Genomic DNA, 19207 nt, shown 5'->3' with positions numbered 1-19207 from the left:
ATCATCACTTTCAGGTGGTCTGGCGTTTCGTAAACTATGCCATTTTTTTAATTTAAGTTTCCTTATAAACTTAAAAATATCCACTCTAGTGTTTGCATAGTTATACAATTCAGTGGGACAGTAAGTCAAACCTAGGCATAGCGTGGTTTTTTCCATGGGTGTGAGGTCTTGAGGATAAATTAATGATTGTTCTATTTACCATTTCCTCATCCATGATTAGTACATTTTCCTTTGGCCTCCTCTTTTGGTTCCCATGAGTGCCTTGCTTGTTTCTCCTTTGTCGGAGCCTGAGTCTCCTCTGCTTGGACCGCCCCTGCCTCTTCCTCTTCCTCGTCCTTGCCCCCGGCCGCGACCCCGTCCTCTCCTCGGAGTGGTCGGTTGGGCATCTTCCTTTTGTCGCCTTGTTCTCATGACACGAAATTCGTCTAAAAAAGACGCGGGTTTGCTTGATATTTCCACCTCAGAGGAAGTGCTTGCTGTGGTATCTGAAAGTTCTGTGTCTGAATCTTCTGTTGGTGGTGTTTCAGTTACTGCTTCCACAGTTTCGGATATGTTTCCTTGGTTGTCCTTTTGCTTATAGAGATGGTCGTATTTTTGGCTATACGTTAAGATGCGACCACTCTCATAGTCGGCACAATCTCTATGCAGCTTTCTCTGTTTTCGTGATTTAATGTCCTCTTCATATCTCTTGAGCCTATTCACAAGATCTTCTTTGAATTTTTTAATCTCATCCTGGTCGGTACTTTTTTTGAAGTCCTCATTGATCACTTCCAATTCCTTAATTATTTCCTCCCTGTCCTCCCATGCGTATTTAATGAGGATCAGAAGCATGTTCTTAGAACTTAGGGCCGAATTATTTGCCCAGTCTTCGAGCATCCGTGGGTTACGTGCTTCGTGTGACGGGGTAGTATATATACGCAAACCTCGTGGTACCATCTCCTTATCAACATAGTCTTGAAGTGAGACTGCCTCCCACCATTTCGATGCTTCCTGTTTCTTTAACTTCTCATACCTCCGCATTTTAGTATTCAACGTATTTACATCCGGTTTATTAGTAGGGGCTCCAGATTGGCTTCCTTTGCCTGGAGCTCTTGCAAACAAAGTTTGTGCTTCTCTACGTCTTTCACTGTCACTCTCCATAATCAGAATCAATTTTTTCCAAATGTAGCATACACTCCGTGTCTTTAGTCTACGCTTAGGGAACCAGCGGACAAACAGAACATATAGTGTCTGTTACACCATCCAATTTAATTAATAATGATAGACCTCCCCGCTATACGTAAGCGGTTCCTGATGCCTTGGGGTATAATGTTGCCCGAATCTTGTGGGAGTTAGGAATGGCCCTGCCTTCTTCCGTTATTATTGTACAGTACAATCCAAGTTCTCTGGAGGCAAGTACCGGGCCCCCTCGCATCCGCGTTAGGAGGGTAAACACTCGTGCACGAAGTGCCCGCCTGCCACCCTCCCCCCGCAACGCACTCCGGGACCCGGCTTACCTCCTGTACAAGCAGGCTCACGTTCTCCTCCCGATTAGTCTGTCCAAATAGCCTCCACGTATCCCCAAAGGCCGGCGAGTGATCCCTCCGTTTGAAATCAATAACAGTCGGGTCCTTCCGGGATCCAAGCCCTCGTCAGGTGGTGCGCTGTCCGGCGAACCCACTGCCGGATAATCCAAATACCAGTATAAAGAAGCGAAAACGCACTCTCAAAGGTCAGTCGTTTTTAATTAACAATCGCTACGCGTTTCGACACAACTCGTGTCTTGGTCACACGATTTTTGCTAGGTTCACAAACGTACATATAGGTATATGTAAACATAAAAGAGGTGCTAACCTATTGCTCACATTAAGCAGTATATTCGGCCGCCATTTCTAAACAGGTTTGAAGCCTCACACGTTTGAATGAATATGTACATGTTCCCTTGCTAGAGCAGTTTAGACTGTACATCAACTTAATAATCAACATTACTAAACTGTAAATTATAATAATGCACAAACATGTTCACAAAAAGTTGTACACAAAAAATTGAGTTTGTGCAAAATCATGTTAGCAGAGTCACGTTCCGAGTTTGCTATACACCAAGCTGTTAGTGCAGGCTGGAGGATATTTCAACCAACTTTATCGATTGCATGTTGCCACTCACGGACAATTACTCGTGACCAGGGTTACTGAAGCCATGTGAACTATACTATACTCAATTTATGAGTCCTCTGACAATTCATAAATTGAGTTCGTAGTCTGAGAACAATATATATGCATGCCAACACGTTAACATTAACGAATGCGGCACTAGTCCGCTTAACGCATATATAGTATAGTTCACATGGCTTCAGTAACCCTGGTCACGAGTAATTGTCCGTGAGTGGCAACATGCAATCGATAAAGTTGGTTGAAATATCCTCCAGCCTGCACCAACAGCTTGGTGTATAGCAAACTCGGAACGTGACTCTGCTAACATGATTTTGCACAAACTCAATTTTTTGTGTACAACTTTTTGTGAACATGTTTGTGCATTACTATAATTTACAGTTTAGTAATGTTGCTTATTAAGTTGATGTACAGTCTAAACTGCTCTAGCAAGGCAACATGTACATATTCATTCAAACGTGTGAGGCTTCAAACCTGTTTAGAAATGGCGGCCGAATATACTGCTTAATGTGAGCAATATGTTAGCACCTCTTTTATGTTTACATATACCTATATGTACGTTTGTGAACCTAGAAAAAATCGTGTGACCAAGACACGAGTTGTGTCGAAACGCGTAGCGATTGTTAATTAAAAACGACTGACCTTTGAGAGTGCGTTTTCGCTTCTTTATACTGGTATTTGGATTATCCGGCAGTGGGTTCGCCGGACAGCGCACCACCTGACGAGGGCTTGGATCCCGGAAGGACCCGACTGTTATTGATTTCAAACGGAGGGATCACTCGCCGGCCTTTGGGGATACGTGGAGGCTATTTGGACAGACGAATCGGGAGGAGAACGTGAGCCTGCTTGTACAGGAGGTAAGCCGGGTCCCGGAGTGCGTTGCGGGGGAGGGTGGCAGGCGGGCACTTCGTGCACGAGTGTTTACCCTCCTAACGCGGATGCGAGGGGGCCCGGTACTTGCCTCCAGAGAACTTGGATTGTACTGTACCATAATAATGGAAGCAGGCAGGGCCATTCCTAACTCCCATAAGATTCGGGCAACATTATACCCCAAGGCATCAGGAACCGCTTACGTATAGCGGGGAGGTCTATCATTATTAATTAAATTGGATGGTGTAACAGACACTATATGTTCTGTTTGTCCGCTGGTTCCCTAAGCGCAGACTAAAGACACGGAGTGTATGCTCCATTTGGAAAAAATTGATTCTGATTATGGAGAGTGACAGTGAAAGACGTAGAGAAGCACAAACTTTGTTTGCAAGAGCTCCAGGCAAAGGAAGCCAATCTGGAGCCCCTACTAATAAACCGGATGTAAATACGTTGAATACTAAAATGCGGAGGTATGAGAAGTTAAAGAAACAGGAAGCATCGAAATGGTGGGAGGCAGTCTCACTTCAAGACTATGTTGATAAGGAGATGGTACCACGAGGTTTGCGTATATATACTACCCCGTCACACGAAGCACGTAACCCACGGATGCTCGAAGACTGGGCAAATAATTCGGCCCTAAGTTCTAAGAACATGCTTCTGATCCTCATTAAATACGCATGGGAGGACAGGGAGGAAATAATTAAGGAATTGGAAGTGATCAATGAGGACTTCAAAAAAAGTACCGACCAGGATGAGATTAAAAAATTCAAAGAAGATCTTGTGAATAGGCTCGAGATATAAAGAGGACATTAAATCACGAAAACAGAGAAAGCTGCATAGAGATTGTGCCGACTATGAGAGTGGTCGCATCTTAACGTATAGCCAAAAATACGACCATCTCTATAAGCAAAAGGACAACCAAGGAAACATATCCGAAACTGTGGAAGCAGTAACTGAAACACCACCAACAGAAGATTCAGACACAGAACTTTCAGATACCACAGCAAGCACTTCCTCTGAGGTGGAAATATCAAGCAAACCTGCGTCTTTTTTAGACGAATTTCGTGTCATGAGAACAAGGCGACAAAAGGAAGATGCCCAACCGACCACTCCGAGGAGAGGACGGGGTCGCGGCCGGGGGCAAGGACGAGGAAGAGGAAGAGGCAGGGGCGGTCCAAGCAGAGGAGACTCAGGCTCCGACAAAGGAGAAACAAGCAAGGCACTCATGGGAACCAAAAGAGGAGGCCAAAGGAAAATGTACTAATCATGGATGAGGAAATGGTAAATAGAACAATCATTAATTTATCCTCAAGACTTCTCACACCCATGGAAAAAACCACGCTATGCCTAGGTTTGACTTACTGTCCCACTGAATTGTATAACTATGCAAACACTAGAGTGGATATTTTTAAGTTTATAAGGAAACTTAAATTAAAAAAATGGCATAGTTTACGAAACGCCAGACCACCTGAAAGTGATGATCAACAATCCGATATCTGGTCTCAACCGAACCTCAATGTTGGTGATGCGGATGTCCTTGAAACAATGTATGATCTAGCAGAGCCTGTATTGGGCACTGGAGGTACTCAGAATGTAGGAGATCTAGAGGGTGTTAGTACACATAAGGCAGCTTGCACTACTTTCAAGCCCAGATCTATTTTCTTTCCGACTCTGCCACATGACTCAATAGACACCTTTCATGAAGTGGTGACGAAGGAAATGATAAAACATAAACATAGAATGGGTACACGCCAGAACTTAGACTCTAATCTTTCCAATCAACAAAGGACCTTTATCCTATCTCTAGCACAAGACAGTAGTATGGTAATTAGACCCTCAGATAAAGGAGGTAATATCGTCTTGTGGGACAAACGTATGTACATCGATGAAGCACTGAAACAACTATCTGATGTGAACTTTTATTGTAGATGTACCACTGATGCTTATAACTGCAGCATAAGCGACACATGGGAAAAACTAGCTAACTGGCAAAAAGAGGGACTCATCACATGGCAGGAATACTGTTTTCTTAAAAAAGATTTCCCCAAACTACCTATTTTGTATTTACTCCCTAAAATACATAAAGATCCACAGGTACCACCAGGGAGACCTATAGTATCGTCATTAGGTAATGTAAACGAGAACGTATCTAAATACGTTGACTTTTTTCTAAGGGAGTATGTCACCCAGTTACCCTCACATATTCGGGACACCAAAGACTTTCTTAATAAAATCTCAGACATCGTATGGGCAGAAGAATATCTACTCATTGCCCTGGATGTGAGCTCATTATATACCATCATTGATCACACCCAGGGCATTGAAGCATGTCTTTACTTTCTCAAGGCAAGAAACATCTGCTATCTTGAACACACCAACATGTTAGCTGACATGATGAGTCTATGTCTGAACAATAATATCTTCCTATTCAATGGTGAACTATACAAACAGGTCCGCGGCACGGCCATGGGAACGTGCTTCGCACCTAGTTTTGCGAACCTCTTCCTGGGTAAGTGGGAGGAGGAGCTCCGCGCCAACAGTGACATGGACTCAGACTTTGGTAAAGTCCTGGTGTGGTTGAGATACATTGACGATCTCTTCGTCATTTGGAAGGGCAATGAAGAGGAAGCTAGGAAATTCATTAGTAAACTCAACAACAGCTGCTACAACATACATCTTACTTCAAACATAAGTAGTAATAAAATTGAATTCCTAGATACCGTCATCACAATACAGGATGGTAAAATGGTTTCAAGCCTACACCGGAAGGAAACTTCCGGGAATAGCTTGCTCCATGCCCACAGTGCTCATCCAGAGCCACTTAAATGGAGCATCCCCTTTGGGGAGGTATTCAGGGCACGGAGAAATTGTAGCACGGAGGAAGTTTTCCAGAAGGAACTGGGTATCGTACTAGGCAGATTCAGGGAGAGAGGGTACCCGGAATGGGTATTGAATAATGCCAAAAATAAGATCAGTAAAATCAGCAGACCCCAAGCCTTAGACTACTCTACCAGGAAGGACCAAGATGAAATACCAACAAGGGTGATAACTACATTTAATCACAAATCCAAACAGGTCCAGAAAATGCTGGCTGACAATTGGAGAATCTTGAAATCAGATTCTATCATTGGTGGGACCATCAGTGATAGACCCCTGATAACATACAGGAGAGGGAGAAATTTGAAAGACATTTTGGTCAGAGGGGACATCACAGAAATACCTAATAGGAACCGATTTAATCTCAAAGGTTTCTATCCATGCGGCCATTGCAAAGCCTGCAAATTTAGCCACATGGTGAAGGAATTCAAGATTACGGGATCAAGACAGAATAAAACTATCCCACAGTTCCTTACATGTAGTACAAACTATGTAGTGTATATTCTGGAATGTCCGTGCAGACTCTGGTATGTTGGGAGTACAACTTGTATGGTGAAAAAGCGGATACAGGAACACCTTAGAGCCATAACCAACAAGGACCAGAACTATCCCATTGCACGACATTTCCAGGATATACACCAGTCCAATAACTCTCTTTTAAAGTACTTCGCCATAGAACAGGTGCAGGTTTCCAAAAGGGGAGGTAACAGAGAGTTAGCCCTGAGGAAGAGAGAATCTAAATGGATAATGGAGCTAGAAACTAAGTTTCCAAGGGGGCACTATATGGACGAGGAACTGGCAACACATTTGCACGATGACTGAACCTTGAATAATGTCCAGTGATTTTATCTGTCTTTTATCTGTCTTGAATATCCTCCTAATGTATGCCAAATCAAGTAATGTGCTAGTACATTTATGTGAATTGTTCAATAATTTAGAGCTGTTTGTAATTTTAACCTATGTTCTTTTCACCATCCAGGAGGAAAGGAAGGGACCATTCACTTCTCAACGACACGGCACAGGTTCCCTACCCTTTTCTTCACGAGGATGACACCCCACTATCCTTGAGATAAGAACTGCACATTTTTTCATATTTTTCATATATCCAGTTTTTTCCACTGTTTTGTAGCATGCACTGTTGGGACTTTGTTTTACGCTAACCACCAAGTGGTTGTAATTTGGATGTGCTAACTGCTCCTAGCTTTTATTTGCCATTTGGTATTTGAGCTATGCATTCAGTTTTTACGGGTGTATTTCGAATATGGGGCACTAGTTCATAAATTGAGTTCGTAGTCTGAGAACAATATATATGCATGCCAACACGTTAACATTAACGAATGCGGCACTAGTCCGCTTAACGCATATATAGTATAGTTCACATGGCTTCAGTAACCCTGGTCACGAGTAATTGTCCGTGAGTGGCAACATGCAATCGATAAAGTTGGTTGAAATATCCTCCAGCCTGCACCAACAGCTTGGTGTATAGCAAACTCGGAACGTGACTCTGCTAACATGATTTTGCACAAACTCAATTTTTTGTGTACAACTTTTTGTGAACATGTTTGTGCATTACTATAATTTACAGTTTAGTAATGTTGATTATTAAGTTGATGTACAGTCTAAACTGCTCTAGCAAGGGAACATGTACATATTCATTCAAACGTGTGAGGCTTCAAACCTGTTTAGAAATGGCGGCCGAATATACTGCTTAATGTGAGCAATATGTTAGCACCTCTTTTATGTTTACATATACCTATATGTACGTTTGTGAACCTAGCAAAAATCGTGTGACCAAGACACGAGTTGTGTCGAAACGCGTAGCGATTGTTAATTAAAAACGACTGACCTTTGAGAGTGCGTTTTCGCTTCTTTATACTGGTATATATATATATATATATTTGTAACTTTAGTTGTATTTGAGTTAGAAACAATGTTGTGTTGAAATCTGCAAATAATGCAGCAGATGATGGATTAATCGGCAAGGGCTTTTTAAGCGCCATTTTTGGGCAGGAAACGTGCTCCCATCTTTCCAGTGGCCCTGTGCAGGGCTCGTATTGTGAGCTTTGTGTCCTTTCCAATGGAATATAGCAATGTTCTAGTGTGTATATAACCAGTATTGCTTAATTTGATGTTTCTTATGTGTATTATTTTGTAGGGGGTGTGTTAACAAACTTGTAAGTTTGTATGTAAGGATTGAGATTCGGAGAGAGGATGTGGTCTCTCTCACGGCTGGAGATGCCGACTTTGGACCTGGGAAACCAAGCCTCGGGGTCGACTCCACATCCTGTGATCCTGGGCCTATCCCCCAAAAAAACTGAATGCGTCATGTGTAACGTAACTGGTGCTCATGTAAAGCGCTCCAATCAATACCTTCGTGTCGAGTACGTGCCATATAAATCTGGAACAAAAAAAAAATTGAGTTCGCACTGTTTACTCGTGCACAAAATCGCACATGTGCAGTTTTAGTGGCTTCTTTTGTGACTCACCCAATTTTTGGTAATTAGTTGAGCCACGCCTTGATTGACAGTAAAGAGGCGCTATGTGGAAGAGGCGCGTGGCGTCGAGCTTTGCATGACACTGGCGGCGTAGCGCTCCCCTCAAAGCACCAACGCGCCACTGACAACCTATTTGTTTAATACTCCATTTCGGAAAGCCTGGTCTTCCGGGCGCACAGGGGGGAGGAAGCGGGCAGAAAGCGACGGGGGCGGATAATCAAGATCTCTCCGGCACACTATGAATGTCTATAGAAATGGCATGGAAGTAATTGCTTCTGAAAAGAGCATCAGGAATATGGCCCGAGTGATTCCACTTAAACGAGTGCTGAGAGGTTACGAAGGTTGCTCTAAAGACGCCACATCCTTGTCACTGAAACAAGACAAGCCCGGCGGAGCGTGGCGCGTGCGCTTGGTGGGGGAGGGGGAGCGCATTCCAGGCAAGGGAGCGGACCCTTTGAAGTATGATGCCGAGGGCGCCAGTGGGCTGAAGCGCTTCCCCAAACGGATTGCATGGCGGCACGACGCACGTGATTGTGCGCGTGCTCGCCATGCAATCCACTTTTGGGAGCACTTTGAAATGCCCCTTTACTAGAGTCTCGCATAGCGATTGCATAAACGCAATAGCTAGGCGAGACCTAAAAAGTGCCATATACATGAAAGTCAATGACTGAAGTGGAAGCGGACAAGCGCTCTGGCAATACTCCATGGGAGTGAACAATTGAGGAAAGGTGGGACAAGAAAAATCCATTATTCAATTGGAAGCAACGTTTTTTTAAAGGACACTGACAAAAGCCATTCAAAAGTTGGAGGTGGGGTCTAAAAGTTGGAGGCAAGTTTTAGCCCATAGACTGAAGACCGCATGTCTCAAAGAGACGACGCATGTGCTGACTAGGCGAGATCTAAAAAGGCACTTGAGTAACCCCAAAGGAACTGAGGGAAATCAATGCTGCTGCCAGACCATATCGGAGGCCTGGGAGAAAAACAGTTTGAAATTGGACACACTTCTCTCAGATGTCCCTTATCATGCATGACCAGTGCATCCTGGCCTTGATTTTTGCTTTTCCTTGCATCTTGAAGCCTGGTATTCTAAACTAAGAACAAAATTCAGAGTCCCAGAATGGACAAATATAAAAAGCAGCTTTGGTACAACTAGCGGTGTACTGAAACACCATCTTATACGCATTAATACCGGCCCCAATTTTACATATTACAGTATTTCACAACTCACTGAGGAGTTCCATGACCGTCTAAAATACTCAGCTTGTGGTCTCATGCTTCTATATTGTTCAGTGGCTTGAAGAATTCCCTTATAATGTACAGTTCGCCATACTTACCCCATGTTTACATAAAATATCATTTGAGCTCTTGAAATAACTAAGTTTAGTAAAATTCATAAATCTTCTTGGGCTTTCCAAATTAATTACTGTGCCCATAGACCATAAACAGATCATTCATCGTATTATAATATTCTGCTCACAACATAAAATATTTTTCTCTGAAGTGGAAGCCAAATGCATATTTATGATGTATTTTCTCAATTAGCTGGATGAGTAACCTGATACGGTTGTGGGCCTCACCATTTTCCTTTTTCCGCAAAACATGGAGATCAATACTGCTGTTTTTAAAGTATTCTGTCAAGAAATGAAGTCTCTGAATGTTAATTCACCTCCTGGCATCAGCTGGCGCATTGCAGGCTTCCTTCTAAGCTAACAAAATGAGTCGGTGACTAGTTAACATTTACTGCAGACATCTGCTGTGATCTGCGGGTCCCAATTCTGAAGACTGGTTTACTCATCCATCCATCTTTCAGAGGTCAGTTGCAGCATCCTATTTACAGTGCTTAGGAGTGACAGGAGTGTAGCGTGAAGCACTATTTTAATAAATAAATTACTTTAATATTAAAAATACATTGTTGCTGGTAGAGGTACCAACCATACCAGTGAACTGTAATACCCCCACAATGTGATGTGTTCAGTAGAGGTAGCTATGTCTTATTTATATGCCGACTAACGAATCCCATATATTGCTTCACGTGGAGGTCAATTTTATTTATTAACGTTAATAATAAAATTTATATTAAGACTTTAAGAATTTTTGACTCTTTCTTGTACAAAACTGTTAGTTTGGTTTGATGGGACTTCGTTGATGCTTACGACTTGTAAAGAAAAATGGGTTTTGAAGCCTATCCTGGATTGTGACCTGTATGTGGTGTCTGGGCCTGCTGAGTTTGTTAAAGTGCTTAGTTTGTTGCTTGGGTACATTGGATTAGGTGTGTGTGGGTTTGTTTACACAGTTGGAACCATAAGAGGGATATGCTTGACTAGCCACGGTGCCATGCTTGCCCTTGCTGAGTTTGCTGATGTGTTTAGTTTGATGATTATGAACATTGGAGTAGGTCTGATTGGTTGTGAAAGGTTACTTGTTTGTAGTAAACATTTGCAACACTTGCTTATGTGTATTGGACTTTTCTTTTCTATTTATTTACTATTTTGTAATAACTCAAACGGGTGGAAACAAATTTAACAAACCCTAGAAAAGTCTCAGCATGAAGCCTGGAACAATAATCATGTAAAACGTGAACTTTTAGTAATCCTTTTTTTAATTTTTATGTTCTTGTTCAAACCGAAAGATGTCAATGGTGAGTCTACTGTTTTGAAAAGAGCTTCCATTTGAGACCACACCCTTATACATTTCTATTACTTGGACTAATGTGCATCAAATTTGACATGCTGAAAGGTTGTTTGTTGGAGGTGGTGTCGCCTGTGTTGTAAATTAGTCATGGGGTACCCAAAAGTTCTCTCTCTTCATTTACCATGAAGAAAGGAGCCACCTTATCTATTGTGTGTGTGTGTGTGTGTGTGTGTGTGTGTGTGTGTGTGTGCATTTCAAATTTAGGGGTAGCAACAAAAATGTTTCCTAGTGTAATATTACAGTGGATCACTAAAATTGAATTGGTCTTCTTTATTGTGTTTTAGTGTTCTGAAGGGGCCGTGTGAAGTTAAGACGTTTCCCACTAAAGCCTAGCATGGCGGAGGAGGAGGATGACCCAATTATACAAGAAGTGAGAGCAAAAACTTTCTGATGTGCTGCCTCCATGTTTAAACAGGGCACTTTTGTTACTCCCAGACTCATCTTGCACTTGGATCCTATTGCCTTGCACTTTCCTTGTAAAAACACATAAAAATAAATTGAAGGGCCCCATACAGTCTTAATTAACAATGTCGCCCATACATATAGTCTTAATTAATGTCGCTGATACCCATGTCTATTCACGCAGTGGTTAGTACACCCTTTTCAAGTATCCAGTATTTAATTCTAGCTTTAACCAATTGATTTCCAGTCTTTCAGTGTCCGTCTTCTATCAGTAGACATCAACTGCTATATAGATTAACAGTAATACCAATTATTGACTATCCTTTTAATTGATTGCATCCATATGGGGGTTTGGCTGGAGGTAGCTGTTCTACATAGGACAAATATGTATAAACCAACTTTATGTCAATTAAACTTCGATTCTTCAGTAATCTCAGTGAAGAAGTATGCTTGTTCGATTAAGGACCCTGCCAAGCTTCTAAATTGTATGCAAGAATTCACTTTAATCCTGCATGCTTCAACCTAATAGAACTTCAGTCGCGGATGAAAAAGGGATCCTAGGCTGGATGGCTCTTTGCTACATATCCCCCATTACCCCATAATCTACTGTGCTAGGCTGCTTCTCTGCTCTTTCATGATTATGCAAGGGACTAGAAAATATGGCGTACTTCTCTGAAAAGGGTTGTATTTATTACTTTTTTCAGTGTTTTAACACATTTGCCTTTCTTCTAGATTGATGTATATTTGGCCAAAAGCTTGTCGGAGAAGCTTTTCCTTTTTCAGGTGAGTGCTAAAGTTCGAGCTTTTTAAAAGACCCCCTCAGATGGTAGCTACAACTTGAATACAAGAACTTCAACCAACTTCCAAAAATGTTGGTATTTTTGTAAATAATAACTGAAATCTCAGTTGGCCTTAATGGCTCTTTTCTTCTGAACTGAAAATGTTGTTACACTAAACCTCAGTCACAAATTATATATTTGTTGCTCACATAACAGATATTTTGCTGATTTTTGTTGCATTGAAACAAAACTCCGCAGTAGTGGGCTCAAACCTAATGCAGTCTTGAATGCACAAGAAAAGTGAGGCAAAACTTCCACGATTCATAAATCAGTTGATGCACAATTAAAAAAACATTATACTCCCTACCTGTCTGTACACAAGGAAAGAGTGGCTTGCCTACCACTTTGTCCTGGCAAGGTTTGAATGTGGTACTGTATAGTCTGAAAATGTCATTCCATTTTAATATATTTAAAACCTTTGCAAATGCCAGACAGAATTTAACTTGAAGGCACACAATACCTGAGCTTCACATATTTACGTAAGAGTATTCCAAGCATGCCAGTCACAGCAGCAGCATAGTCGTGAACTTTCACGCAGTGGGATTATTCTGATCATATGCGTTTTCCTGAATTCCCAATGGATATGGGTAGGGTGGTGTTCACCTATGTTTAAGACTGATTTCTGGTCCAGGCATTGTGATGAAGCCAGTTTTTTAAATGCTTCTGGGTTTGTAAGTAAAAGTGTGTACTTTGTTTTTAACTGCCTGTATCTTTTCAATAGTTCAGACAAGTCAGATACACTGCGCACTTAGGCTTACATTTTTTGTAATGGCAGGTCTACGTCCTCTTTGTTCTGATGTCATCCTCCAAATCTCTTTAAATTGCAGATTGCTGTGGATGTCAAACTCCTAAAAGAATGTGCTCTTTCTTAACTGTGATCAAATCTTAAATGACCTGCTTAGATCCTTGAGTCTTAGTTTAAAACATTTTCAATGTTAGATTAACTAGGTGGTTCTGCATTACTGCTTAAGAAAAATCTGTAAAAAATCATCCTAGTTTCTTACGCACACTGAGCACAGGAGGCGGGGGGAGGATAGAAGGCACTTATAAATGCGGCAAATGAACACTAAGGGGCTGATTACGATGGTGGGCGGACTTGAGTCCGCCTGCCATCGTAGTGGGGATTGGGACCGCCCGCCAGTCATGTGGCGGTCCGCACTCCAAATTACGATGCGACCGCCCTACACTTGAACATTGTGGCGGGTGCTGCTGGCTGCAGTACTCGCCGCAATGCCAAAAATGCATGTTGTGCTTTTCACTGCACTAGGTGGCAGGCACCACGCAGTGCCTGCCACTTATTGCAGTGAAATGTAGGGGGGTACCATGGGTACCCCTCCAGTGCACCAACACCTCAGATCCCCCCCACCCCCCCCCCCAACACAATGAGGGCCCGCAATGGGCCCCCGAAACCAATCCCCACCAGCCTTTCCATGGCGGTTTCGCAGCCATGGAAAGGCTGGCTACAGGCGGCGGCTTAATTTGGCGGACGGTAGTCTTTGTTCCCGCCACAGTCCAGATCATCCCCCCCCCCCCCCCCCCCCTCCCCCCGCCATCATAATTCAGCGGGTGGAGAATCGTCGTTCGATGGCAGAGGGCTTGCCACCACACGGCTGGCAGTGGCGGGCCTTCCGCCATTGTAATCAGCCCCTAAGTTTAATACATTTTGTAAATACGAATTCCACTTGTTTTGATAAATGTGTATTTTATTCAGGGCACTTACATTGACATTTCACTTATTTCTGTAATGCATAAAGTGTTAATTCCTTATGTAACTGTAACATATTAATGTGAAGTTTCATTTTCTCTTTTAGTATCCTATTCGACCAGCAGCCATGACCTATAATGACATGACTCATTTATCAGGAAAGATAAAACCAAAGCAGCAAAAGGTTGGATCAACATTTTATTCCTGTGTGAAGCATCATCTAGAAAAATGCAACTTATTTAGTATTTGGAAATTAATTGAAGAATACTAGACTTATGCATTGAACTTGTAATCATTCCTGATATTGAACACGATGACTGTTTAAAAGTCACTTCATTGGCTGGTGGCATGGACATTTTTTACATTAAATCTTCATTCCGATGATTAACATTCACAAATCATGGAATATAATGTTTTCTATTTTTCAGTCTTGTTTGAAATGTTTGTCCCTTTTGGTTTGTATCGATGTAAATGCGATTGGGCTTTTTTTTTTTTTTTGCATTTGAATTTATCGGTTGAAATTATGTGACTTTGAATTATATATAGCAAATTGGTTTACCTAAGCTCATTGGCTCCTTCTCAGATGACACATAAATACCTCTCCACCTTCTCTGGGTATCCCCAAAAATGAGTGACAGTGGGCTCCAACTTTAACCACCGCCTCTAATGAAGCCCTGGCAATAGCCATATCTGGGCAAAGGGGACGGAGGAAGCGTTTATGGGAGAAGGTTCGAGAAACCCAGCAGCAGTGTCTAATCTATTCATTCTTGCCACATCCTGATGAAGAGGTGTGCTTTGGACAAATGGGCGGATCAGAACTGGTAGCTGAACAAGACTATTTGAAAACCCAGTTAAATTGAGGCAGATGCTGAGGCCCCTTTTGAAGTCCTTACACTTGGCGTACTCCCACATCCTCTGTAAACCTCAGTAGGTTGCTTTCTATGAATTTTGTCGTGATTAGGATCAAGCCACTACTATTGACCAGGGGCCTGCAAAACATGCGACTCTAAACAAATACTAGTCTGGTAGCATTTCCTTTTTTTAAAGTAACTAACTTTATTAATTCCTAATAACACTTCTTTTACACTTTAGTATGTGTAATTTGTGTAAGATACTCATGTCGTCCTGCTGAATTGGAAAATGTGAGTACTATGAGCAGGGTTGTAGAAGCTATGTATGTTAAGCAGTTTTAAGTTTGAGTATGCAGCACCAATATTTAATATTTTGTGAACAGAATTGAGTGTTATCCATCAACTGTTTTTTTGTGAGAAGATAAGCGTGGAGTTTTTTGTTTAAGGTTACGTCTTTTGAACTTCAGGTTGAACTGGAAATGGCCATTGATACAGTGAACCCCAATTACTGCCGCAGCAAAGGTGAACAAATTGCCCTCAACGTAGATGGCACAAACATTGATGACTCCAACACCTATTCAACGTAAGTTTCATGCCTGCTCCTTGGTCACGTTCTCTGTAAATGTTCATTTACTTTACATGGGACAGGGCTAAGTGCCTGGGATTCAAGTATATAAAACTTGCATTGTAATGTTTTGCAGAGGAGAGGGCAACAGGGCCGATCTCTCAATAACAAGAAAAGTGTTTGCTATCTCTGTGGAAAGGTGTTTTTTTTTGTTTTTTTTTTGTAATCTATTAGGTGGGGGTTTGGAGGCAACTAAATGTATACAAAAGACTCGCCTGCTGGCAGTCGCCAGGTTTACATTGCTGTCCATCAATTTGCTCCTAGCTCCCATTATGCCATTTGAGATGGGTTCAAATCCTCCTTGTTCCTGCTCCAATAAGTATAGTCCTGCCTGAACTGCCAGGCCAGTTTTCCTCTGAACAAGAGCATACGCAGCCCTAGACTGTGTTTGTCCAGTTTAGTCCTCACATGTGGGGAATATTTTGAATTTTGAGGCACGGTGAGCATGGGGGCCCTGTCTGGGCACACCCTTTACACTTCGTTCATTACACTGAGGAAAACATAAAGGTGATGGGTGGAAGGCTTGCAAATGTTTTCAGCCATGGCCAGTCACTTGGGCCACGTTACAGTCTCATTTTTTGACCACTTTGCCAATTCTGAGACTGGCACACCTAGAAGTGTAAACATATGCACATTGAAAGCATAGACTCTGTTTGAGATCACTACTCGGGTGGTTTAATACTGCAGCTTTTTATTCCTTTTGCCCTATTGACCAAATAACCTTTAAAACATCTATTGATGGTAAATAGGGGTTCCTGAACAAAACTATAATGATTTGATGCTTCGTAGCAGATGTTCTATATCTTCCATATGAATGTTTTTAGATGGGTCCACTGGGACTCTTAGTCAGTATCTGCACGTGAGGGATCTCATTGTCCTAGAAATAAATGCAGAAAAGGGGACGTTGAGTGACTTGGATAGCTGGTTGAAGAAGAAGGGTTGGTGTTGCTTTTTAGTCTGTATTTCTATTTCCTGTGAAACTGGTATTGTCATGGCAGAGATGACTGTTTTGGGAAAGCACCAGGTTAGAGGTTGACCATGAACAATGTATAGAGCTGAAGATGCTTGAGGATAGAGACAAAGGAATGATTTCTGAGACTAGAATGGAGAGGATGCAGCAGAGCGGGATTTGAAGTTTAGTTCACAGAGCAAAGAGGCTGGGTGAGGTGGCAGATGAGGCTAGTGTTACCGGGGACTTGGAACGTCTCAGAGTTCTTTGAATAGTGAATATATTAGCCAAAAGACTGCTCAAAAAGTGGGGCGCTACCTGCTGATTTCTGTGTTCAACGGACAGGTCAAAGTTTCTAATCCTGGCAGGTCCATCACTCCCTTTCATGCTTCTGAGGTTGATAAATTCTGTTATATTATGGAAACACCTGGTACTTTACAGTACTATTAAAAGGCAAACCTGGTAGTAGGTCATATAACCAGCATTGTGAATTATGTTGCTTTTTTTAAAATGTGTTTTGAAAACCTTCAAGCAGTGCGTAAACACACACTTTATACTTATAGTTGTTGCTTACAAGAAGCAAGGCTGGCAGTCACTGTGCCTCTTTTACTGCCAGCCTTGCTTCTCGTTAGTAACAACTATAAAAACTTGCTTCTCGTTAGCGAAAACTATGAGTATAAAGTGTGTGTATCTTTTCTGAACTAGGGAACGTGAGACCAGTTACTGGATATTGATTTGGTGGGTGAAATTGTATCCTTACCTGAAGTATCCCCACTTCTGCGTTGAGCTGTGGTTGTGATCCAGCGGTGTAGCAACAACAGATACTCTACTACCATATACTTACCTGGGCCCATAAACACACACAATTGAGTAAACCGCTGGAGTCAAAGTTGTGGGGGTGATCACAAAATCAAGATTAGTTATTCACCATTTTTAGTAATTCGTTTGAGTTGGTTAGCATTAGCAAACACATATGCAAGCTTCACTTATTCATGTGTTTATGTGGTGCGTGCTAGTTTTACACAGTACGTAATTATTAACATGTTGGTGAGTTAAATGAGAGGATTGCGTCCGAGCAAGTCTTTTTCTACGAGTCCTTGCTCCATCAGTTGCATCTGCAGAACTTTGGATAGGCTCAAATATTCCAACGGATTAACACATCTTTTACTGGCCACTGATAGTAGTGATCGTAACAAGTCGTTAAAAATATGTGGCTTAGCAAATGAATTTTTAATTGGGCAACCACTGCTTCTGTTTGCCGCAGTTACTGCCCATGCTGCACTATTGTGTATGCTAAGTCTCTGAGGGTGTAATCTCACACCCTCGAGTAAAGACGGTTGGCGGAATACAAGCATTTCGAAATTAACACATTTGCAATTGTAACTTTAAGTTACTTTCAGAAAAAGCAAGCACGCTTTTGCGTTTTGGAAGTGGTAACCACATTCATTTGGCGGAGCCTAAGGTAATCATTTGTCGAAACCCAGGATCTTTCACCAACCTAGAGGTGGACAAACAACTAATGAATCTAGCTGCAGTGTAAGCCACCTAAGTTCGTCCCTATCTCCAAAAACCATTATCTGCCTGGAGCACATCCAGTTTCTGTCAGATGGCCTGTTCCACCTCCTAATCCCAGCAAGACGTGATCCAAGGCGGTTTGCTGGGTGTGCATGATCTGTCCAACCACAATAACATTTGACTTTCTCGTGGATATCTTAAATAAATGTGTACAATGCACTAGTTCTGTAACAAGTGCCAAAATTGAGATTGAATACAACTGGTGTGAGCTAGAAGCACTGGGCTTCTGTATGCAAGTACGCGTGTCTGGGACTGAAAGTAAGGAGTTGAAACTGATGGGATTCGGTCAAAGAGCCAAAGTGTTTCACCCGTCCTCTCAAATCTGGACTCTCTCTGGGCAGTCTACCAACTCTTTCGCCATCACATTGCCTCGAGAACCGTTCTTACCAGAAACCCACCTATAGAATGTCCAGGACACTGTTTTCTTCTATGGAAACTGGAATCTGCTAAACAAATGCTTGTGTCTGTAATGAAAGTGGAAAGTGAATGAAATATTAGCTTGATAAGATGGTTGCCAAGAGGGGAAACACGATGTTCTATGTAAGCTGGGGTGTTTTTTTTCTCCTTTTGAAAGGTATAGCAAATCATTCATTATAGTTGAGATGAAATTGCTAGTGATACTTTTTTCAAAGTATCTGTTTGGCATATTTCTTTGTATAAGGTTTAGCTGACCATTTTTGGTTAAAAAGGGGGAGATTTGGCATTGGTTTTGCCCCCTCTGGCTGACGTTACCAGTGTGTGAGTGCAAGAATTCTATTTCCCCTCTCGGGTCTGCTTCTAAGAAAGTTGTCGGAGAATGATGCCAGTTTCAACAAAAGCAAAATGTCATCTTTTAAGAGTCTTACACAGTGCCATGTACACATCCATGTATGCCCTAGGACTGAAAGGCAATCCGAAATATCCTCAAGAAACAGTAATGTAAGAGAAACATTTTTTAAATGCTTTCAAGAATGTTGTCAGACACTCAGGATGCTAATTGACATTCAACATAGTTAAAGCTTACCCCTTCTCAGACCTGATAAATGTTTTTTCCTGACAATGGCCTAGAATCTAGCTTTGTTGGTGCTGACCTCACCGATTTTTAAAGAGGGTTATCTGGAATGCACCAGACAAGCAATTGTACCAAAAATCAAGACTGTGCAGGTAGCTCAATGATTCTCTTGTTCTGTCTGACTAAAAC

At 42.0% G+C, this 19207-nt stretch overlaps 1 protein-coding gene across 2 annotated transcripts in view; it reads left to right on the top strand.

Annotated features, from left to right (window-relative positions):
- The window catches only part of POLR3E (RNA polymerase III subunit E), a 232323-nt gene that overhangs the window by 60461 nt on the left and 152655 nt on the right, over nucleotides 1-19207 (top strand). The window contains exons 2-5 of one of the 2 annotated variants that reach the window (XM_085629041.1): nucleotides 11366-11451; nucleotides 12216-12266; nucleotides 14134-14211; nucleotides 15346-15461. In XM_085629041.1, the coding sequence (XP_085485167.1) occupies nucleotides 11416-11451; nucleotides 12216-12266; nucleotides 14134-14211; nucleotides 15346-15461 (281 nt within the window). In that variant the 5' untranslated portion in view covers nucleotides 11366-11415. Of the gene's footprint in view, nucleotides 1-11365; nucleotides 11452-12215; nucleotides 12267-14133; nucleotides 14212-15324; nucleotides 15462-19207 lie in introns of both variants that reach the window. The other variant, XM_085629040.1, reaches the window with a different exon arrangement.

Source organism: Triturus cristatus, chromosome 10, assembly GCF_964204655.1.
Source record: "Triturus cristatus chromosome 10, aTriCri1.1, whole genome shotgun sequence".
In the NCBI taxonomy this organism is placed as follows: domain Eukaryota; kingdom Metazoa; phylum Chordata; class Amphibia; order Caudata; family Salamandridae; genus Triturus; species Triturus cristatus.
Note: the sequence above shows the minus strand (reverse complement) of the source record. Positions and strands in the feature narration are given on the sequence as shown.